Genomic DNA, 23,959 nt, shown 5'->3' on the forward strand with positions numbered 1-23,959 from the left:
ATTTCATGGATGATTCAAGTCGAACTTTCCCCAAGAAAGGGCTGCGACCCCTGACCCCTATAACCTGTATTTAGCGCGTTCAAAAGCTCTCACTAGCCCCAGAGAGGTGACCTGAGCTGGGACCAAGGCAACAGGGCAGGCAAAGCTATAAACAAGCCGGCTCCTTGGGCTCAGGAATCCTGAGCGAAAAAACAGAAGGGCACTCTGAGGTGGGGACCGGCTGGACCGCAAGCACGTGGCTGAGGAGGGGTGGGTAGGGGAGGGAGGATGCTTAGGAGGTGGAACTAGTTAAAGGAGAGGAAGTGGGCAGCCGACTCCCCAAATAAGAATATATTTCTTCTCTCTGACCCTCAGTTTTCTCACCTGTAAAATGGAGCGAAAGTCGATGTTCTCCGGGTTTTTGTTAAGGATGTGGTGAAATAGTGAGCCTGGAACACAGTGCTCAACCGTGCTGGGGGGAAAGATGAAAAGAAAACTGTGCTAAAGCGGGGGGCACAGGACGGGCGGGATGGCCGCGGGTTTAAATAGTTGAGAATCTGATGTCAGTTGATCAGTCTCTTCATGAGCACTCACTGCACGCCGGGCACTGGGCAAATCGGAGAACAGCGTGGACATGTCCCTGCCCTCAGGGCCCCCCTGTTTGGTGGGGGAAACAGACAAGCAAACAGATTACGCCCCATTCGGTGTGAGAGGTGCTTGGGGTAGAGGTGCACATGGGATGTGGGGGACACAGGCTCTGGGGGCCATGAGCTGGAAATGAATTTTCCTTTAATTTTGCGAACACATTTCCTGTGCCTCTTTCCAGAAATTTCCTGGTGTCTGTCCCCACCACCACCATCACCCACGTTCCTGGCACTGACCGCAGTCCTCCCCCGTCTTCTTCATGGGTCTTCTCCTTGCGGGTCTTCTGGAAGCCTGCATGGGGCTGAATTCCATGTCCGCTTAGCTCTTGCTCCGTAGCCTCAGGCAAGAAGCGAGTGACCTCTCAGAGCCTCAGCCTTCTTACCTGTAAAGTAGGGTGAATGACGCCCACCGCACACTGTTGGAAACAGCCAAGCGTCTGGTGCCGTGCTTGCGCACAGTAAGGCCTCAGAATGTGGGCGCCGGTGCCAGGGGCAGGCCTGATGCCCATGCTGGCTTCCAGATGCACACAGGGGCCAGGGCTCCAGCTCCTGGGGCCCAGCCTGGTCTTCGAAGTTCAGTGCAGCTCTTTATCACCGTGGTTAACTACCCGGGACAACGGTCCTCAGGCCTGCCCTCTGCCTGCGCCTTGGAGTGGCAGGGGGTGGGCAGAGGGTGCCAGGAGGGGGTGTGATTAAGCAGCTGCCTATTTGTTTATGGGCACAGGAAGCTTTATTGACTGTACAGTCCAGCTTGTTTTGAAATCAAAGGACATTTCCACGGAGAGGTAGAAACCAGCCTCCTGGAGCTCGGAGAGTGGCAATATTTATTTTTTGGTCCCAGATTGAGCCCAGCTGGGTCCCTGCCTGCACCCGTGTCCTCAGCGGTGTGCTCTGGGGCTGGACAGCAGGATGGTAATTGTGACAGGGTGGGCACTCGCGGCCTTGGGCAGCAAGCTCTCTTTCATGAGCTGCTGGCGGGCTGGGAGGACCCTGAGCAAGGTGAGAGAGAGTTTTGGTTTCCCAAAGCCCCAAGTGAGTGCTTCTGAAGGATGTGACCAGCCAAGCTACTCATCTTCCCTGGGCTTAGGTTATCTTGTCCTCTAAATGGGCCTAAAGATGACGATCCCTCCGCAGCAACCTGGAAGGATGCGCTAGGTGATGCTTAATGGCATGGTAATGACAGGCGACCTTTATGAGGTCGTGCACTTGGCTCCTTTGTGCCTTCTTTAGTTTGTTCGTTCGTTTGTTTGTTCACTCACTTATTCTCTTACCCTGTGAGAGAGGATGCAGCTTCAAGTCAGACTTCATTTGGAATTTAAAAAAAAGATCTGTTTCTATTCCTTCTTCGTTGCACAAGAATGACAGCTTATTGCGGAAAAAAGTCAAATGGTAGAAGAGGATAGAAGGTAAAAAGTGTGCCGTCCCCTCCTTTCTACCCTCCAGAGTTAAATGCTGTGAATAAAATGGGCGTCCGAGCTTCTAGAAATTTCTCTGCAGGGAAGTGCGTTTCCATACTCGTTTATTTTGACAAAGTGGGCTTGTGCCACATGCGCCGTTCCAGACTTAAACGGTTGTGGTGTCCAGGACACCATTCTCTGGAGGCTGGAGGGAGAGCTCCTCCCCGACGCCTCGTCAGCGACGGGGTTTCATTGGGTGCTTTTGTCACTGTTGATCTGGCAGGTGAGAACTGATGTGCCTGTCACTTTCATCTGTTAACCCGAGGAGGCCTCCAGCTTGAATTTGGGCTTTCTGACTCGTAGGTCCTCTGGAATATTTCTGACTCTTAAGTCCTTCTGGAATATTCTAGGAATCGGCCCCATCTTAAAATACGGCCGCTCAGTTCAGAGGACAGACTCCAGATAGGAATGCGGCCTGGCCCTGTGGTGAAGGACAGGCAGGGCTGACGTTGTCCCGACAGGCCAGGACCGTTATGTGACATTAAAATGGCCCCGACGTTAAGGCCAGCTGCGACCAGCTCATCCACGATGGCCCTCGAGTACCACCGTCTTCCCTTTTCCCACCTAGCGAGAGAGAAGGGAGGAGAAAGGGGAGCTTAGGAAACCCACCCCTCACGCACTGGCGTTAGGAACTGGGCTCCGGAGGCTGCATTCCCCGGTCACAATCTTGGATCCCGGAACTCGCCGCAGATTGTTGCACCAAGACTGGGATTTGGGGCCGAGAAAAGCTACTGCTGCATCGGACCCTCCTCATATGTCGGATCTGGAAGCATCTAGTCTGACCCTCTCACTTTCACAGATGCTGGGGCAGAGGGCCCAGAAAGGTTAAGTGACTTGCCCAAGGTCACACAGCTAATTAGTGACAGGGCCAGGACAGATTCCATCTTGCTGGAAAGATGATCTCATTCCTCCGAGGCCCTGGTGACCTTGTTCCTGGCCCCCACGCGGCCTGTAGCCACATCTGGGTTTTTCCTTCCCAACTGTTGAGAGCCTTCCAAAGCCGGAGGAGGCCAGGAGGCATAACGAATGGGGAACCGGTGACCTGGAAAAGGGAAGACAAAGCCTGAAGTGGGGGAGGGCAGAGGAGAGGAGCTGCTCCCGGGGGTGACGGCGAGGCAGCCGTGCTGGAAGCCCCTGTACAAAGTCATCGTGGCCCTCTCCTTCGGCCCGCACTTTACAGTTTGTGATTCCCCACGCCCTCCGTGAAGGAGCTTTGTCACCCCTGTTTTACACAGGGGGAAATCGAGACCCAAAGGATAACATCGGGAGCTCAGAGTCATGCAGGAAGTGATGGAGTGTCATATCTGGGCTTTAGAACCGTCTAGTTCTCTGCCCTCGGCTTATAGACAGGGAGGATGAGGCTCAGAGGAGCCGAGGCTGGGAGCTTCCTCTTCTGGAGCGTCTGTTCCCCTCGACACAGGCTGTCCCCCAAGACGCATGACAGGTGAACCCGAGATCCTGAGGAGAAATAGGAAAACGCATTTCCTTTCCCAGGGAACCTGCCAACCTTTGACGAGGCCTAGTTGGAGACGCCACCCTTGGGTTCCAGTGATTCTAAACATGGCAGCGGTGTAGGGTGGTGGCTAAGCTCGCAGGCTCTAGAGTCAGCTGGATCCGAATTCCAATCTTGGGAAAACTGCCTCATCTCTTTGGGCCTCAGTTCCCGTGTAGATGGCGGTTGAGTGCGTTAGAAGGATAGAAGGAATGCACACGGCTCGGCAGAGAGCCTGCCGACGGTGCTCGGTGAATGTGGGAGGCTGTCTTTATGATCAGGGCAGGCCGAGGGGGCTTGAGATTAGACCTGTTCTCAACCCCGGCGGCCTGGACAACGCCCCTGTGGTGTGCGCGTCCTTCAGAGGTCTGCGGCCAACACAGAAAGCCAAGGACTGAGGCGTCCTGGGCCTGGAGCTAGACAGACACGGCGCGGGCAGGCTCAGTGGTGTCTCAGCCGTGAAAATGGTGACGTTTTCCTTAAAAGAAAGAAAAGAGGCGGTTATCTGCACCTCCTCTCCCAGGAGACGGTGCCAACTCAGCTCAGCCTGTTTCGAAATAATAACTGAATTGGGAGGGGAAAACACCTGGGTCTGCGGTCCAGGGCTGAAGACCGACTCCACGCCTCAGGCCCATCCCCACCTTCCCCACGCACCGGTGGTCTGGTCGCTGTCTAGGGGAGACCCTGGCTGCCCTCTGGCCTGTGGGGACCTCACGGGCTCTGCAGAGCAGTTGCCAGGTGGGGGCGGGGGCGGGGGTGGCATGCTCTCTGCCATAGGCCCCGGAAGGGCCAGTGGCACTGGCGAACACACCTATAGGTGCCACATTTCCTCCAATAGCTGCCCACTATGTCCTCAGGGGTGCAAGGGGGTCTTCCCTGCCTATCTCAGCCCCAGTCGGAGGAAAGTCCATGCCAGCTTGTGACTGCAGGGAAGGCTCTGGGCTGGGGAGAGGGGCTGGGGGTGGGGCAAGAGGTGACTATGGGAGGCACCCAGCCAATCATGGAGCCCAGACACCTCCCCATTCATTCCCTGGCAAAGTTCTCTGGGTTCAGCTCTTCACCCAGGTGGTTCATGGCAGCGTTCCACCAAAGACAGGCTTTGAAAGTCAATTATTTGAAACCAGCGAAGCCAAGGCCTCACGGGCCTCTCAGAGCAAACAAGCTTTTGGCAAGTTCAGAGAAAAGCAAACTGGATTGAATTTCTCCTCCGACTCACCTGGGGAAATATTCAGACTGCTTGGCAGTGGAAGCTTGGCTCTAGCAGTTGGCTTTTAGGGGGCAGGGGTCACCAAGAAAGACCCCTAAGACATCCTGCAGCTTCCCCATAGCAGCTGATCCTAGAGCTCAGGACTACTAAGGCCGGGCAGTTCTCCCCTTGGCCCGACTTCATTCCCATGTGGTACAGATCAAAAGATGGCAGGACCTCCGCTGCTTGCCCCAGCTTAGCAGCTGAGCGAGGAGCCAGGTTCGAATTCTGATCCTACTGCATCTATCCCTATGTGACCAGGGGGCAAGCTGCCTTACCACTCTGTGCCTATTCCCCAGCCGAAAAACGGGAGAGAGTAACAGTACTGACTCTGAGGCACTTTGTCAAGCGTAAAACCCCACAGAAAGGGGGTGGGGGGTGGGAGAGAAGCTTGTGGCTGGGCTTCATCTGCACCCTTCAGAGCATCGCAGGGGAAGGAAGGAAGGATGCTTCGGTCTGCACACAAGCCCAACCTGGCAGGAGCCTCATAAAGGGGACCCTTTTCCCAGGAAGCCAGGCCCTCACATGACGACGGAGCGCACGGAGGACGAATTCCAGCAGATGGGTTCCGGAATATGCAGTGGGAGGGACTGAGCCTAGACTTAAGGAATAGCACACCCCTTAGTCTCTGTAAGTCACACTTCCTGGGGGAGAGGAAGCAGATCAGCTGGGTGGGTGGGCGGGGGCGGGGAGCTGTTTTCTCTGAGAATGTGGTAGAGGCAGGGGGATGGTGTAAATGACCTCCCGGCCCAGTCCAGGTGTAAATGACCTCCCGGCCCAGTCCAGGTGTAAATGACCTCCCGGCCCAGTCCAGGTGTAAATGACCTCCCGGCCCAGTCCAGGAGCTCCCGCCCACCCATCAGCTTCAGCCGGGAACACCCCCCACCCCACCCCAACACACACCATTCTGAGCCAGTCCAACCCTGCGCCAAGAGCTGTGGAGGGGCTGATCTTTTCTCTTCCCCCAGCCAACGCCAATGGGACACATGCCCCTTCGCAGGCTCCCAGTTCTCCTCTTCCCTCCGAAATCTCCATGACTCCTCCTCCCCATACCCGTCTCTTAACCAGGCCGCCTTAGGAGCTGAATAGGAGATGGGAAAATTCAGAGCAAAACCAGGGAGCACTAGGGCAGTGGTTCTCAGCCCTGGCTGTACATGAGATTCACAGTGGGGAGCTTTTAAAAATCCCAATGTCCAGCTGCTGCACAGACCATTACATCAGAATTGGGGTGAGGGGCGAGGCAATACTTTTAAAAGCTCTCCAGGTGATTCCAGTGAGCAGCCCGGGCTGAGAGCTGCTGGCGCAGTCAGAGCTGTGGATGTTTTAGCCACAAGGATGCCCGAGCCACACCCTTCCAGCTCCAAAGTCCTCACCTGCAGAAACCTTCTCACAGAGCTGTAAGGTGTATCAGAAGAAAGGCCTGGGAGAAAGTGCCTGGTACCCAGTAGGTGCTCATTAAATGCTTGTTAAAGGAATAATGGCTCCCTTCACGCTCCTTGCCTGGTGTTTTGCATGTATTTACGTAACGCTCTTCTCTGGACCCAGATGGTCCCTGGACTGGCTCAGCGCTCGGCAGGAGGCTTGGTTGCCTTGGTCCCCGCTGGCTCTGGGCGGGCAGGCATGTCTGGGGGCCCTGGGGCAGGACCCCGGCTGGTTCTTGTTAGGACACGTCTCAGGTAACCTTCGGCAAACAGCGACTCGGCTGCAGCCCAGCGCCTTCCCAGCGTGGCCCAGCTTCCTCAGGTTTCTTTTTGGCAACAAGTCCCTGCGCACGAGGATGTGGCAGGTGCCTGTGTCAGTTTTCCTGGGGGGCCCTTGGGAGGGATCAGGGCCCGAGAGACAGGGGTCCCTTCTTTGCCTCCCCTTCCTCAGACACTTGCTTTGCCTGAGCACCCTCCTGCCTCTTAGATCCCGGGGCTCAAAGAGGTGAAGTGACCAGCCTCAGGTCGCCCAGGCTGGATTCAAGACCCCAGTTCTTGGTCTCCAAAGCCATCTCTTGCTGGTAGTCTACAGTTCCACGTGAGGGACAAGTGAAGGATGCTTCTGGAGACTCAGCCTGGCCAGGCACCACTCAGTTCCTGGCATTTGGCCTCGCTCTCTTTTCTCCTTACCCCTCCCTGGTCTGGAGCACTCGGAGGCTGGGGGTGGCAGCCGATGGCATTGCCTCCAGGCTTGCAGTGGTGGTGGTGGTGGTGGGGGAGGGGGCAGGAGGGATCCCGGACGTCATTAGAGCTCCAGACCCTGCCTCCAGAGTCGGTGGCTCCAGGGCTTAGCTAAAACGGCAGCCATACCGGCAACACCCTCCGAGGTGCCTGTCTCTGGACGTCTGCTGTCACTGTCCCTCCAGCATTTGCTGACATACCCTGAGAGTGTCTGCGGGTCCCTGGGACCAGAGAGGGGGCCTGACACCAGTCCCAACTCTCCCACTCGCTTGCCGTGTGACCAACCTCTGGCCAATTACATCCGCTCTCCGTACTCACTTTCCTCATCTCTAAGATAGTGTGTTGGGATTAAATTGTTCCTCAGGTTTGCACCCAGAATGAACAGACCTATCATCTGGACACCGAAAGGTCTTAGACATTAGAGACCAAGTCCATCTGGAGAAGCTGTCGTAAACAGGGAGGCTGGTGATCAAGCCCACACTCTGCCTCTCTGAGCCTCGATTTCCTTCTCTGTAAATGCAATGATAATTGTTGTGACATAAGTGAGCTACTCCCCGAGAAGCTCACTTAGGAAGCATGTCCAGTGAGCTGCAGTGATCACCGACAATGGCTTCCCTGTGGTCCGGAGCCCTTGTCTATGAAGTAGGGGTTATACGGCCCACCTGGTGGTGCTATTGCCAGGATTAAATGAGATGAGTGCCCAGACCTCTGTGCCTGGCAAATGGCCCCAGTTATTGTAAAAGCAGTGATTTTCACGGGTGTGGCTGAGTCTCCCATTTTCAAACCCTATAACGGGAGCCGGGGCAGTAGGAGCTGGAAAGTGGGGGTTGGGGTGGAGGTAGGACAGGGTGGGGTGCGTTTTGGTCACTGTGCTCAGGGTGCCAAAGACACTCTGCCCCACACATCCTGAGTGCTCCCCTCCCCACCCTCTCAGCCCATGGCCGTGGTCATGCCAGCCAGCCGTACCCTTAGCCCGGCCCCAGCCCGGGCCTCGTTCCCCAGCGACCACCCTCTTTCTTCCTCCTGGGCCAGAGCTCTCAAACCCTAATTCACGAGACCTGCCAGCTCAGAATCCAGGTCCACAGTCTCCTGGGGCGTTCATCTCTCTGTCCATCCGCCCATCCATCACACGCCATCTCTGGTCTGGCTCCAGGGCCCGGAGAGTGGGTGCGCTAGCCTGCTGGCGGGGGCTGCAAGCTCTTTAGATGACGGCCCAGGCCTGTGTGACAGCCATCCACCTGGCTCCTCGTCCCATCAGACACTACTTAAGGGGACGTATCTTTAAATGTGAAGGGCAAAGGCAGGGCTAGAGATGCCTTCAGAAATGGAAATAGGGCCCATTTGTTTATAATTTACTCGCTGACACTCAAGGGGAACCCGATGGGACCAATAAAGTTTCCATACTCATCCAATGCCTACCTCAAAAGTGCTGGAGCCAGTCCAGTTCTGCGGAGGCAAATGCATCTCAAAGTGGAGCGAACCGCTCCGCACCCCACCGCATGCCACCCTCCCTTTCTCCTGCCTGCTCTCCAAACTTTTGCAAGACTCCTCGCTGTTCCCAAGATCACTCGGGGCTGCCAGTTTTTCCAAGCTGTGGGGCAGGAAGGCTGGGAAGGGTGGGTCTTGCTTTCAAGGTTAGAGAAGAGCCGAGGAGCCAATTGGAAGATGGACTAGAATATTCTAGGCAGAAGATAAGCAAAGAGAGGGGGCTAGTGATGGAGGAGAAATCCAAGTTTAAGTTTTCTTCAAGAGAAAAATGAGCGCATGGGAGACAGAATAATTTTCCAGTGTGCGGGCCATAAGTAAAACCTCCTTGAAACATTGCAAATTATTAAAGAGGAGGAAAGAAAAGGAATTGTAAAATCAGTTTGCCTTTAGCAGAACTGCACAATGCACTCTTATTTCCAGGGGAATCTAATTAGAGGGCAGGCGGCTGAGCCTGCGAGGGGGTGTAAGCTGCAGGTTGGGGCTGGGAGGCCCCGCGGGCTGCGTGGAGGAAGGCTTCGGGGTGGGAGTTGGGCTTTGGGAGGCATTTTCCCTCCCGGCATCACAGAAGGCTCAGCCGGCTTGGATTGGAATCCCGAATCTTTGCTCAGCCTTATGCCTTTGAGTTGACGGCTTCATCTGAGCCTTTTTTAAAAAGTGGGAATAAAACTCCATATAGGTGTCGTTGTCAGGATGGAGTGAAGGAACGTATGAGCAGAGTCGGACACACGTTGGGCGCTCGGTTCGAATCCTGTCCTTTCCTATCCACTGCGGTCGTCAGCTTCCACACCTCCAACGCGGACACCTTCCCCATCACCAGGCCCCTCGATAATCCCCTTCACTTCCAGAACCTCCGTCCATCTCCCCCTGAAGCCAGCCGCCAGGTCCCCCAGCCTCCTGAGATTACACGTGTAGCTCAGCTCCTGAGGCCACCAAGACATCCTTTTCCCGCTCTTCTTCCGACGACCTTTTACAGGATACTTAAGAGAGCCTTTTCGCAAAAGATCAGCTATTTTGTTCAGAAACATGCAACAGAGAGTGCAAGTCCCCGGGACTGTAAGCGCACGTGCGCGCACACGCACACCCCCGCTGGGACCGTGGCCAGCAGGAGCCGTGTGTCCGTCCACTGCTATCTCGCAAGGTGCAGGTCCAGCCCCGTCTCGCGATACCCATCCGTGTGTCAGACGCTGCTCCCCGTCCCACCAAATGCGGCCCCAGGCCACAGAGCCCTGGTCTTTTCCAGCAGCCCCTGTGGTCGGAGCTCTTTGGGGCAAGCACGGGATGGCATTGGCGGGAGAGAAGGGAAGAAGGCAAAGGGGTGCAGAGCAAGAGGCTTTGGCAGGTGAATGTTGGGCAGTTTCCAAGGCCTCTTCGCTGTCTCCACTTAGAGAAAGGGAGACGGAGTGGCAAAGGGGTCCCTCCGTGTGTAGCTTCGGACCCCTGACAGACCTGGGCTCAAGCCGTGGCACAGCTGCTCGTGGCCGTGTGACCTTGGCTGAGTCAGTGCCCCACTCTGAGTCTCATTTTTTGGAACTGCTTTAATGTCAGACTTGCTTGCCAGGTTTGAGCACGGTGGGTGATGCCGGTTCTGCCAAACACAGTACCTGGCGCTAGGTAAGCGCATCCCCGAGGCCCGTTATCACCATTCTATCTCCACTGAGAGGCCTCTCGTTCTTCCGAACTGGAAGCCCAACCTCTCGCCCTCAGCTTCTTACGTGAGAATGCTGTGCCCCCTCCCCGATAGCTAGCAGTATGATTTGCCCTCTCGGAACCAGTATGTTTTCAGAGTCCACCTCCCTCCCTGTTAGTTTAATGTAACCAACCTCTCTAGCTGGCCACTTTGGGAAAATATCATTATTTATTCTATCAAGATTCAGCAGACTGGGCCCAGAGCAATAATCGCTCCAGGGTGTAAGTAACAGATTTTATTTTTATTGATCCAAAAAAAAAAAATTCTTTTTTTTTTTTTTATCAAAAACACATCACACTAGAAAAGGTATAAGCAGCAGGATCAAATTGAATTTTAACTCCTTTAAAAACTGGCTCCCTCCAGCGACCCATTTCTAAAGATGTCTGACTCTCTGCGGTGAGAGGCTCACAGTCTGGGGGCCCGAGGGATTCCACGGGCAGTGGAAGCTGTTGCGCGGCCATCATTAAGACACTGCATTTGCATTTGGGCCGCTGCCGAGTAGACTGAACATCTGGGTGCAGGCCGCGGGATTCAGTGGAGTACCTGTGTGTGGGTTTGCAGAGCGCCGCTGCTCCGGACCTCTTGGAACTGTTCAGCTGGCTAGCTGGGGCTTTCAGCACGGGGCCAGGTGTCTGGCGTGGCATAAATACATCTTTAATGAGGTGATTGTGGGGGATGATCTTTACGTACTTACCAATAATCACATTGGCTTAAAGAGCAAACCGTTGTAGGCATCGGTCGGAAAATTGCAAGTTATTGCACAGATCTGGGCATATAGAAGGAGGCAACCCATTCATTCATTCATTCATTCATTCATTCATTCATTTATTCACTATCAGTGTGTTGAGCTTTTCCCATGGACCAAGCCTTCTTCTGGGCCTTAGGAATGAAGCAATGAACAAAAAAAGATAAAAATCCTTGTCCTCCTGGAGAGAGAATATTGCTCCTCCAAACAATTCAAGCTGGGAGGTTAAAAGATGGGTAATACGGGAGGCAGATGTCAGGCATGCCCCCGACTTCAGCCGTTGAAAGGTCACTCTCCCGATACTGTGAGAGCTCTTTCTCCTTATGATAGCAGTGACACCCTGATTGCTGGATGCAAAGGGAAAGATGGCGGGGGAAAGGAAAGAGGATCTATGTAAGGAGCCAGGCGGAGAAGAGGGTGGAAAGACCTGGCACTCTCATTAAGGCCCTCGATTTCCATTCTGACACCGGGGAAGGAGTTTCCTGGTTTTCTCTTTCCATAGAGCAGCATGGTTTTATTTGTTAGCTGTCGCTATTTTTCTCTTGAGTTCTCTAGTACAGCAGTTCTCCAGGTGTGGCCCCCAGCAGCAGCAGCAGCAGCAGCAGCAGCTGGGAACTTGTTGGAAATCAACTGCTTAGACTCCACCTTCTGCAATAGAGACTCCCATAGGGGCCCAGCAATCTGTGTTCAGTGGTCCCTTCAGGGAAATCCGATGCCCTGAAGCTTGAGAACTGCTAGTTTAGAAGACGCTGGGGAGGCCACTTGATTTGCTTAAAATGAATTCATTGACTTTGGTGCTGGACCCACCTGGATTTGAAGGGAGCGTTGCCACTTAGCATCTGAGCAAGTCTCCTCACCTTTCCGAGCATCCACCAAAGAGCACCGGCCGCTGAGATGGTTGCGGGGGTGCCGTGAGATAACGCAACCCCTGTTGAGTTCCTGGCACACAGTAGGTCTGCGACCCCTTCTTCCTTCTGTTACTGCATTACACGACAGAAGCGACTCTTTGAGAGCAGACGGAAGTGTCCAACAGGGCAAGTGCTGAGCAGCTTTGAAAAATCAGCCTCATCAACTCTGAGAGCAGGAGAATCAGAGCATCTCAAAATCACAGAACCGCAAGATGTTAGACCCAAAAGGAGACTGTTGAGTTTCACCCCTTTTATTTCAGGTGGAGAAACAGGAATTCACGGAGGCCGTGTTAGTGGCCCAGGTGACAGGGCACGTCAAAGCCATCCTTCTTCTGCTTCCGCCCCCTTTCAGATACATAGTGCCTCCTTCCACCTCGGTCCTGCCCTCTGAGTTTTTCTGCGCAGAGACTCACAGCGAGGACGCAGCCCCAAACGAGCCCTTAGCTGCTTTTTGCAAATATCTCTTGAAGCTGGACATCACGTCCATTTCATTCTCCGCTCTATTAGTCATAGGTAGCTCAGAATTGACACATGTTTATTACTGTGTGTTGAGTGGGAGAATTAATATTTCGAAGACATAGTCCTAAGTTCAAGTGTTTCTCTGGCTTCTTATCCTCTTGGCGGTTTCTCTAGGGGCAGGAGCCCGGGCAGGGGGAAAGGGGTGCAGGCCCTGCCCTTGAAGGGTGCAGGTGATGACACTTCTGTTGGCCCACTGGCATTCCGGGACCTGGCTCCAGGCCACTGTCTGCTTCAGGACCAAGTTTTCCAGGGCTGGGCATCCCCCTGACATAATACGTAACAGTAATTAAGAAATAAGCGGCCTTGCCCAGCTTCGCAGCGATCATTTGGCTAAGTAACTACCATGGTCCAGTGCCTCAAAAATCACCATTAGAGTACGCTCCTTATGGCCATAAAATTTCTCGTTTTCTGCCTTTCATCAGCCTCCCCCTGCAATCTTCGCCTTGCTTTATTTATACATTCGTCCTCAAACAATGGCAATAAACTCTTTCCCAGAGTGTTGCAAATCAGAAATTTGTCCACATTTTTCCACCACCTTCCACTGTGGACCTGCTCTGCCTGGGAACAGCCCAGCCGGGCCAGCTGCAGAGGCCGGGCTGCAGTAGATTGATGGGGGCACGACAGGATGGGGTTGCTGGGGAGAGACGGTGGGGCGGGGGCAGCGGGAGAATGCACCATGAAAGGCCTCCGGCTGCCCAGCGACCAGCCTGAGACACAGCGGCTGTGACTAGGCAGGGGGAGGGGAAGGGAGAGGAGGGGAGGGAAGGGAAGGAAAGGGGAGAAAAGAGGAGGATTAGGCCTTCCCCACTCCCTTCCTCTAAGAGAAGGGCCTGAGGACTGACTGCTGGGAAGTAGGCTTAGGCCCAGGCAGAGTATAAGGGTGATAAAATCCATCCTTCCCACCCCTACAGGAATCGGATGACCTCAGGGTGTTCTGTAGCCTGCACTGCACCCCCAACCGAGAATCCCAGTCTCCTCTGGAGCTCCTCACTACCCCCCATTCATCGGTCATTCTTTCATCCAGCAATAGGCATTTACTGAAAGCCCTACTGTGTGCCAGGAACTGTTTAACTGGGCTCTGCAGTGTGAAGTAATGAGTAAATCAGGTACAACCCAGGCCTCTTTCTCAGGGTTGTTCCTGAGATCCAAGAGGACCTCTCGTTTTTAGGAATGAGGCAAATGGGGCCCAGAGAGAGGTTAAGACTTGCCAAAGGTCACACAGCAAAGTGAAAACTAAGTCAGAGACAAACTTCAGGATTCCAAACTGGAGCCCCCTAATCTTTCCAGCCAGGCCCTAGGCTCCCTGGGGACACCCCTCTGGGCAAGATAATAGTCCTGTCATCCGGCTGGGGTGATGGGTGCCCATTGCCAGTTTGGGGGGCACTTTGGCTTTGGCTTTGGTCCACACAGGGGAGGACTGCTTTGCTCTGCGCGCTTCCAGGGAAAGCGTTTCGTTTCTAAGGAGGGAAGCCAGCCTCCACTCAAGCCGCTCGTGCCTGTGGTTGGAATGTGCCCATTGCTTTTCCAATGATCCTGCATCCCTGTCTTTGCTGTCGGATCAGCCTGCAGTTCTGCCGCCTTCAGGATGGTGGTGTCGTTTAAAAGGGGCAGGACCTGAGAGGCCAGCTTGTTTCCATCGCGGCGGATGTTACTCGCTGTAGCTTCCATCAGTGTGAGTCTGCGGGGCGCCCGTTAGTAAACACCTGTCGAGTACACGCTTCTCTGTGCACCTCGACCTGCCACGTGACGTTAGGCTTCGGAGCTGTCTTCTTAAAGAAAGATGGAGGTGGGGGTAGGTGGAGGTCGGATGGATAAAAGTGACTCCCAAGGGAAAGAAATCGGTGTCGAGTCCTGGGAAAGCCTACAGCTTCGTGGGAGCTTGCGTGGATTCTCCTCGTTGCGTCTGTGATGACGATGCTGTTCCTATTAGAGAACATTCTAGAATAACCACAGAGCTGTTTCCCATCGCCCTGCCCTTGGTAACACTGAGTTGTAATAGAAACAATATGGATTTTATCCTCGGGAAGCTCCCAGTGTTGTTGTAAAGGTACCACCTCTTTTCTGGGGTGTCCTCGGTTCGATGGGGGAAACCAAGCTCCCGCACTCAAGAAGTTCAAATAAACCTTTTGCGACCTAGATGGGTAGGTATATTAGGTAAACAGCATGTCTTCATTAAAAGTCACTCATCCGTCTCTAGCAGGAGTCGATGCCAAATGCCGGGAGGGTGGCACAGGTAGCAAATGCCACCAAGGGTCAAGGAGAGCTGCCTGGGTGTGGTGGCCCTGGAGTGCCTCATGGACCAGGGGGCCCCGAGTCCAGGTTTGAAGAGCGGGGGAAGTGAGAGAACAGAAAGTAATGGGAAGGCGTCATCCCAGGCCGCAGCAGATAGAAAGGCCTAGAAGTGGCTTACAGGGAGAGGCACGTTTGGGCCAGTGCAAGGAGGACCGGGAATGCCGGGCTCACAAGCGTCACATCGATGGTTGAGAGGGGCTCTCTGGAGCCAGCTGCTTGGGTTTCACTGTCGCTCTGCCCCTGAGTTCATAAGCTCAAAATACATCCACAGCTATTCTTGTTCATTCCCCTGTGGCCTTCCTGCCCAGTCCTGCTACAGGAGACGGTGTGATCACAGAGCTCAGCCTTCAGGGTACAGCCACCCCCAGGTTTAAGCCCTTCCTCAGGCCTGAGCCCGGAGACAGGGAGCTTTGATGGGCAGCGGAAGGCAAGGGCCAGGGGTCCCAAGGCCACTTTCCATCCCGCCTCCTTTGACAACTTTCCAACTGGCTGCAGCCCCCCCTCCTCCCAGGGCGCAGCTCTGAGGAGCGGGGAGAGGGGGCGGGGAAGGGGAGAAGGAGGGTTTGGGCAGGCTTGACTTCTCAGGCATATGGTCCATTCACAGCGGCTTTGTGGGGCGCTGACGGGTGGCCGAGCTGCCTTTCCCTCGCCACGCTGGGCAGCTTCATCTGACCACTGGGGCCCAGCTGCTACAGTTTCCCCTTCACTGGTTCCGAGGCCTCACTCCAGGGCTGCCCCGGCCCAGCTTCCTGAGGCCTGTCTCCTTCTCTGGGCCCTCGGCACCTGCCAGCGTATCTGCATGCCAATAGCAACACTTACCTAAGGTGTGTGGTTGGGATCGTGCAGAGCCTCCACTTAGTACAGGAAGGAAGGGATGACAGACAGATAGGCATTCATTCATTCATTCATTCATTCCTTGCTTTTGTGTTTTATGCCAGGCAAATGTACTTGCCTCTGGGGGATAAAGAAGCAAATTAAGTTCTCATTTATGCAGGCACCAATAACAACAGTAATAATAATAATAGCTAACACATATTGAGTACCTCCCATGTTCTTGGCACTGTTGTAAGCCCTCGTCTTGCAATAATTCATTTAATCCAGTGGTCCTCAACCTTTTTGGCACCACGGACCAGTCCTCCTATGAGAATCCAATGCCTGATGATCTGAGGTGGTGATGTTAGCGCTGGGGGGGCGGCCGCAAATGCAGATGAAGCTTGCTTTGCTCACCCGTTGCTTGCCTCCTGCTGCGTGGCCCGGTTCCTGCCAGGCCACAGACTGGAGAGATACCTGTCTGTGGCCCGGGGGCTGAGGACCCCTGATTTAATCTTTATGCATGACAACCCTATAAAGTGGGCACAATTATTTCCCTCATTTTACCGATGAGGAAATTGCAGCCCAGAGGAGTGAGGTAACCGAGTCGGTGCGGTGAGCAGGCTGTGGTAATTCCATCGAAGTCACCACTTGGTATTTCTAGAGGTTTCTGTGTGTGCAGCCACACTAATATCCTGAGAAGGAGGTGGACGGCAGTTCTTATTTCCAGCGGGTTGGGTGGGGTACCAGAGAGTCCAAGAGGACGAGTGACGTGCTCAAGGTCACACAGCAGGTCAGGGACTGAGCCTGAGTGCCAGGTTTCCACCTTCCATGCTTCTGTCTGAATGAGAGAGGCTAGGTCAGGCACGTAGTCTGGGTGCCCTGTGCCCGTGGCTTCCAGACACAGTTTTCTTCTCTTCCTTTTCTCTTTCTTGATTCCCATTACTGTATCCATCTTAGAAATGACAAGAATGAGGCTTGGGAGCTAAAAAAAAACACATCCAGCATCTATAGCTTGTGGGAGGCAGTTCCAGAATTCACACAAATCCAAGGTCCAACTAACCCCACAAGCTTCTCTTCCCACCTCTCCTAGGCAGCGTGAGTGCCTGGGCCACACTCCATAAGACAGGACCCAGGTGGCAAGCCCCCTTTCAGGAGCTGACGCAATGAGCTCTGCCATCTGACAGTAGTCCACCGAGCAAGCGAAGGGAAACCGCTTGTTTTCAAGATCGAAAGTCACAGGAAGAGTGGGAAAGGGGGATGGTGAGCTGAGCTCCTCTTCTAGTGGGCTTGCCCCTGCCTCCAAGGCACCTGCTCAAAATGCCCTGCTATCTCCGCTCCCCAATCCACAGCTGCTGCCCCTTGCCAAAACCCCACATTTGCTGCATGTGATGCCAACAGGTTAAAGAGACCGAGTTGGAAGGGTCCTCACAACATCTTCAGCTTTTACCTCTTGCCTTCAGGGCAGGCGAACCTTAGTTTTGAACTCTGTACCCAGGAAGCGTTCCCTGAGTGCCCTTGACGCAGATGGTTCCAGGCCTTTACAAACCTTCTCTTCTCTTCCATTCATGACTTGTGCTTGGGTTCACAGTTCAGTGCAGAAAAAGCTCTGGATCTACTATAAGAAAGCATGGCTCTGAATTCTGGCCGTGCAACTGCACAGTACCGTTTTAAGCAGTACTACTTCCTTCTTCCTAGACCTGCCCCTTCCTGGGAGGCATGTATAAAGAGTGCCCTCTGGTGCCTGAGAACAGTATTACACTGTTAGCACAGAAGCCAGGATCAAGGCACCCCATTTTGTAATGCAAATTATCTACCTATGGTTCAAAGTGAAAAAAAAAAAAAAAAAAAGGCAGCCCGATGGGGTTAGACTGGGACTTCTCAGTGAAGGAAAGATTTGGTTCCACCCACTTTCCTCCTCTCACACCTTTCTTAAGGTTGGGAGAATGAAATGGGACCAGCTGACTCATTTCAGTAACTGAGAAATGGCGTAAGATTTGGAGTCGGACAGAATTTATTAGATCCTCACGTTGCCAGTGCCTCCAACACCAAGAGCAGCCTCTCAGAAAGTAGGGGGCCTAAACGAATCAAATGCAGCCAGTTTTGCTGAGTCCCAGCTATGCGGGCACGTCAGACCCAGGTGGCGGAGGGCGCCCTCGAAGAAGGCTTCCTGGAGGGGTGATCCCAAGCTGAGTCAGAAGGGATAAAGATCGATGGAAACGCCAAGAAATGAAGAGAAAGCTGAGACTCACTAGGGCAGCAACAGAAGAATCAGGAAAGACCACCAAGGGTAAAGATGTGTCAGGAGAGACCAAGGCCAAGATCATCCACACCCTCAGACTCTATGTATGTAATTACTATGTACAGATGCGAAAGCCAGACAGTGAAGAAGGCTGGTGGGGGACAAAACGGGTTTGTCTGAAGTCCGGTGTTGGAGGAGACCTCTGCGGATACCCCGGGCCGCCACGTGGGTTCTAGAGCAAATTAAGCCTGAAATGAAACATCGCCAGAGACAAAAATGACAACACCGAAGCTGTCCTACTTTAAACGTATCATGAGAAGGCAGGGTGTTTTTTTGTTGTTGTTGTTTTCTGTTTTTTTGTGGTTTTTGTTTTTTTGGAAAAGACAATAATGCTGGGAAAAACCGAAGGCAGCAGGAAACGAGGAAGACCAAGTGTGAGATGGACGGACTCCATAAAAGAAGCCACAGGCGTGAGTGTACAGGAGCCGGGCAGGGCTGATGGGGACAGGACATTGTGGACATGACTCATTCGTAGGGGCACCAGGTGTTGGAGCTGACTCAACGGCTCGTAACACACACACGTTCGCTGAGCGCTCACTTGTCCCTGGCACTGTTTCATGTGTTTTAATAGACTCGTTCGTTTACTCATTCATTCATTCATTCATTCAACAACTATTTGGGTGTCCACTTTGTGCCCAGCGCTGGGGGTTCGGCAGTGAACAAAAAAGACAGCAACACCTAGTCTCGCTCGCTCGGGGAGCTTACTAGCTCTCTAGTGATGGCCAGGACGGTGGGGGAGGGGAGTTGAGAACAGTAGATAGTAAGATATTTAGTATACCTGACTGTGATCTGCACTTCGAGGGGGCAGGGTGGAATGCAAAGCAAGGAAAGTGGGCGTGGTGGCGGGGAATCCCTAATATACATATTTGACACAGAACCTAGGCAAACTGTCGGGTGCCTGTGCTTTTAAATACCCCCATCGGCTTGGCCTGGCCAGCTGCAAAGTGCAGGTCGCGAGGGGCCTGGGGAAAGTGTGCCATGCGGAGGGCACGGTCCACGCAAAGGCCTGCGGTTGCTGGAGCCCAGGGAGTGATGGAGAGGACAGAGTCCGGGGCAGGGCCAGGCGTGTGGATATTGGGGCGGCTTCAGAGCTAAAAGGGATTCTGAATCTCCTGCCTTTGGTGCTGGGCTGGTTGCATGTGAGGTGCAAAGGGAGAAGCAAGAGGCGTTAAGGATGAGTGCCGGGTCCGCCATAGGGGTGCCTGGGTGCTGGCGCTGAGATGGGCACCCCGGAAAAGTTTGGGCAGAGGAAGTAGATGGGAGGGGAGGTTTGACTTGGGGTCGAGCCCCACCTGTGCGTCTGATCCCCCGTTGCCCAGCCCGGAGTGCGGCCAGCTCCCGCAGACATGACCTAGATGCACATGCCATGCGCAGGTTACAGCTGAGCAGTTCCAGCGGAGGGGCCGGGAGGGCCCGCCATGGCCCTGGCTCTCCAGGCCCCCAGCTGAGCTGTAAATGGCTTTTCCATTTTCTGAGACCTGTGCCCAGGCCTGTTTGGTATTCAGGGACACCGGCCCACACTCCCCGGCTCCCGGCTCTGCCCGAATTACTTGATTAAAACGCATATCAACTATTATGTGATTCGTTTCTCTGCCGCAGCTCCTAGCCGGCCTATGTTAAACTGTAATAAAGGCTGGGTTGGGAGGCGGCGGGGATGGAGCACAGGGACGGGTGTGAAGGCATCTTTGAAGGGGTGGGGGTCTGGGACAAGGACCCCACGCCTCAAGGCCTCTGCTGGCCTTCCCTGATCCAGAAGGACGAGTTGGAGATGCGTCAACTCCCTTCCGCGGGTCCGAAAATCGTGACTATCTCCTCTCAAGGCTTTTCCTTTGGCAAAAGGGAGAGCAAAGAAGGTTTGGGGGCGGGGTGGCGGTGGAGGACAAGCCACCTCGGTTTTTCATGATCAGAAATGGAATTCTCCATCCCCTGGGAGCTCACGGTAGCAAAGCTGAGTCCGGGGTTTTCTTCCCAGGCTTAGTGCCCTGGGACTCCACTGAACACCTGTAAGATGGGGCTGTTACTGCCTGCCTAACCCTCCAGGGTTACTGGGAGAAACTGTATTAGAACAATAAAAGGACATGTAAACTGTAGAGCGCTGTGCACAAGTTTAAGGTGATGACCATTGCAGTGTGTCAGGGTTCAAAAGCAACTTTGTGATTGTCCCGCTAAGCCCTGTTCATCTAAGAAGACTTTCCTGAGCACCTGCTGTGTGCCACAAAGTCCCTGGTATACTCCGGGTTCTCCAAGTCCAGTGGGACTTAGAGACCCATAAATGAGCAAGTGTAATGTGATGAGCTTTAAGAGCCCCGAGGATGGGACTGAAAGCCGCCCTGGGAAGCCTTGCTGGGAGTGGCATCTATGAGCTGGGTCCTGCTGGATGAGCAAGGGTGCACCCCGTGAAGGCTGGGGAGGTATCCCAAGCAGAGGCGGCTCCCATTCAAAGGCACGGAGGTGTGAGATAGCCAGGCTGGGTCATTTAAGGAAGCCGCGAGCTGGACGGGGAACCACGTGGTGTGGCGGGGTACATCTGACACGTGGGCAGGGCTGATGGTGGGGGGGCGGGGGTCTTGCTGGCTTAGCGGGGCTTCCTGAGTCAGCAGCCGAAGGAAGAGGCAGAGATGAGAGCTGCTCCCCAGCAATGTTCTATCCGCCTCCATCCGCCAGGGCTGGACTCTGTCCTGAGCAGACCTCCTTCCTTTCCACCCTTGAGCTCTGACAAACCAGACGGCTCCTGTCACCCCTCCCAATCCTCATTCTACCCTCATGCTGCTCGGTGGCTCTTTCAAGTCATGTGTGTTACGCTTGCCCTGGCCCCAGTTCATCTGGGAGCAGTGTTTCCTCCATCAGACTGGGGACTTCCCAGAACAGGGCCGAGAGCTCCTCCATCAGACTGGGAGCTTCCTAAGACAGAGGCTGTTTCCCCCTCCACCTCCCAGAAGACTGGGAGGGCCTCAAGGTGGGGCTGGGTTTCCTCCTTGCTCTGTATGGAACGCCCCACGTCCCTAAGCAGAAAGAGGAATTAGAAACCCAGAGAGAGAGAGAGAGAGAGAAAAAGGTTCCTCACCATATCCTCTCTCTTGGGGCTACTTCCAGACCAGCACCAGCTCTGTCCCACCCCACCCCCCACTCCCACCCTTGGGACCTTCCCATCTCACAGCTGCTTGAAAGCAAGAGGGCAGGAGCTGCAGCTGGCCCGGAGGCTGCTCCCCGCCAAACCCGGCCTCTGCGTAATGAATGCGCTCCCATGTCCACTCTCCCCGCTGGTCCCCCTCCTCGTGCCAGCTGTCCAGGCTTTCGCTGCATGGAGGACTCAGCCCCAAGCGCAGGGCCTCTCTGTGGCCAAGTCCATATAATCCTGTCGATTAATTTAACTCTGAGACTCCAGGGCTCCAGAGGGGGAGGGGAGGGCGTCACTGGATCACTGGAAGCTGAAGGGCGGGCAACGTGGTGGCATCGGGGTTCTTTGTGAGTGAGCCACACTCGCTCACTCTGCTTTAGCCCTGGAGCCCCCACCCCATCGTTTTTCCGTCATCACCATCATCAGGCGCTGCCACCAGCACCCTTCACGTGCCCTTTCCACGGTCCAGATAACTCCCGTGGTCTTCTCTTCATTCCATTCTCAAAGCATTCCAGTGGGGCACGCCGGGATGTATCATTATCTTCATTTTTACAGCTGAGAAAACCGAGGTCCAGAGAGGGATAGCGACTTGTCCAAGGACACACAGCGAGGGAGAGACAGAGCCCAGAGTCCAGGTGTCAGGCCTCCCAGGCCACGAATCTCAACTAGACCAGAGCTGCCCCGGGGGGCCCCCAAACTCCCTCCCCATCTCTTCTTCTTCTCCATCCCTGTCCAGGAATAAGCATGGCCTTCCTGGCTGTGTGGCCTCCCTCAAGTTACTGAACCTCTCTGAGCCCTGTTTTCCCTATTTGAAAAGAGCCCATCGCCCCAGACCTATTGTGAGGCTGGCACAGCTCCAGGAGGGCCTCTTCCCCTGGTCTGGGCCGGGAAGGAGGCGAGAGATCTTTTTCAGAGGCCTGAGGTTATATACAGACTATACCTGGCTAGTGGGACAGAGTCATGCCCTCCACACTCAGCATCCAGAGGGTTGTTATGGCAACTGCCAGCATCCTAGCGGATCATTCCAGATCCTTTCAAACAACAGAGAACTATGGGCTCTGCTTTGCTTTTTCAAGTCTTGGTTTTGGTCTGGGCTTGTCTCTGGACCCAGAGTTCTAAGATCCATGCTGAATAAAGGGTGGAAGGGACAGGGAGATGAGAAAAAAAATAGACTCAGAACTCCATGACGAGCCTAGAAAGCTGAGCATAATTCGGAGGGCAAGGGCATCAGGTGCATATGGGGCCTAAGTGGGCGCTGAGGCTGGGCAAGGCAAAGTCAGGAGTACTTTGAATGTACCCCACAGTCGGTTGCTAACTGTATTCACACTTCCTTGGTTACGGCCGGATGGATGGCCTATTCTAATATTTTCTTAACATTTTACTTTATACAAAAGAACCTTAAAAAACTGATTTCAAGGAAGCTCTTATAAATGAGACATGAGTATCGTGTCCCATAAATGGATGGGAGCCGTACAAACAAATGATGCTATTAATTTTATCTAGAGACTATTGCACGTAGAAAGCTCTGAGCTTGAGGCCGCCCTCTTCTTGTTTAAAAGGGCGAATGATAGTATAAAAGATACGGTGTCCTATGTAGTAGCCACCAGCCACATGTGGCTATGGAAATTTGAATTCAAACAGCATCCTCCAAAAAATGACATACTGCACTAGGCACATTTCAAGTGCTCATTGCCACATGGGCCGATTATACCACATCGAACCACTTGAATCTAGAACATTTTCAACATCACAGAGAGTTCTATTGGACAGAGAGTTCTCTGGACTAAACTGAGACTTAATTAGACTGGAGTTTCTTCCAGGACAGGGCTGTGTCTCCTCCTCGGCCTGACCTCCCAGCTCTGAGCACAAAACCTACCACAGGTTTTGCTCCTGGCAACCTTGATCCCCATCTCACTCAGCTCCTGTCTGGGCTCAGGAGTCCCCACTGGAGGACAGAGCCTGGTGCCCTGTTCCCTGTCTGCGGTCTGGCCTCGCTTCCTGCCCACAGGCCCCAATGTCTCCTTCTGAGGCCCCAATGGCTCGTTCTCCTTGACAGCATCAGAAAACTAGGGTTATGCAGTGAGATTCAGGAAATGAATCCTCGTGATTAGTCGCCCTTGACTCTGAGCCTCTGATGTGCTGGGGAAGGTGGCCCAGGATTCTCTCTCAGTGACGGGTGGCGGGGCAGCTGGGAAAGGGCAGGCTCTGCTTTGACTAAGGACAAGGCAGGCGGCAGTGAAGGGAGGTCTCTCTTGCCTTTGGTTCCCTTGTTGTGTGGCATCACGATCAGGGACAGCCTGGCACTGACCAATAAAAGGCAGGGATGACTGCCCAATGGCCAAGGCAACAGAATCGAGGGCAGTTGGACCCAGGACAGAGGGCATTGCCTGAGACAGGATGACCTTCCAGCTGTGGCTGTAGCCCCATGATAACGTGATCCACCATGCCCGTTGACTCTGCAGACACATGCTCTTCCCCCTGCCTGGAATGCCCTTCCCTTCCCTTCCACTTGACGTCTAAGAGGCTATATTAGGTTATAGAGGATAAGGATGGGGTGGGGAGCTTGTCCCTTGTGGGAGGGGCTTAGACCTATATTTATGTAACCAACATTTGAGGTAACCGAGTAAGAATGGGTAGGATACTGTTACATTTCTTCCCTCCATCTCTTCCTTCTCTGCTTCCGTTCTTCCTGCCTTTCTCCTTTCCTTAGTTTTTGCAATATTTTCCCAAAATGCAATAGCGTCATCGTTTCAACGATCATCCTTTAAGAAATACTACACAATAAACACATGTAAAGAAGGAAACAAAAGTTTTGTCGCCCTGAAGGTTAACATTGGTTCATCTTTTGACTGTGGTTTTCCGTAATATGTCGTTCACACTTTTTCCAAAAATGGGATCGATCTTTGCACACCGATTTGTACCTTGCCTTTTTCTTAATGTCAGGTTTATAGAGATATAGTTAATATACAGTAAAATTGGCCCTTTTTTGGAGAATATAGTTCTAGGAATTTTGACAAATATTTGTCATCATGAAACCACCCCCTGAGTCCTATGTCATGGACATCTTTCTGTGTGAGTGGAAATAACCTAAATGTCCAACTGTAGGGGAT

General features: G+C 53.7%; 1 protein-coding gene across 3 annotated transcripts in view; it reads left to right on the forward strand.

The window, feature by feature from the left end:
• Positions 1-23,959, forward strand: part of PAX7 (paired box 7) — a 95,245-nt gene that overhangs the window by 28,221 nt on the left and 43,065 nt on the right. Inside the window, exon 5 of one of the 3 annotated variants that reach the window (XM_016128252.2) lies at positions 1,058-1,063. The exons of the other annotated variants lie outside the window; for them this stretch is intronic. Within the exon in view, the coding sequence (XP_015983738.2) occupies positions 1,058-1,063 (6 nt within the window). The remainder of the gene's footprint in view (positions 1-1,057; positions 1,064-23,959) is intronic. 3 annotated transcript variants of the gene reach the window in all.

The sequence above is a fragment of the Rousettus aegyptiacus genome, unplaced genomic scaffold, assembly GCF_014176215.1.
Source record: "Rousettus aegyptiacus isolate mRouAeg1 unplaced genomic scaffold, mRouAeg1.p scaffold_m13_p_1, whole genome shotgun sequence".
NCBI classification, from domain to species: Eukaryota; Metazoa; Chordata; class Mammalia; order Chiroptera; family Pteropodidae; genus Rousettus; species Rousettus aegyptiacus.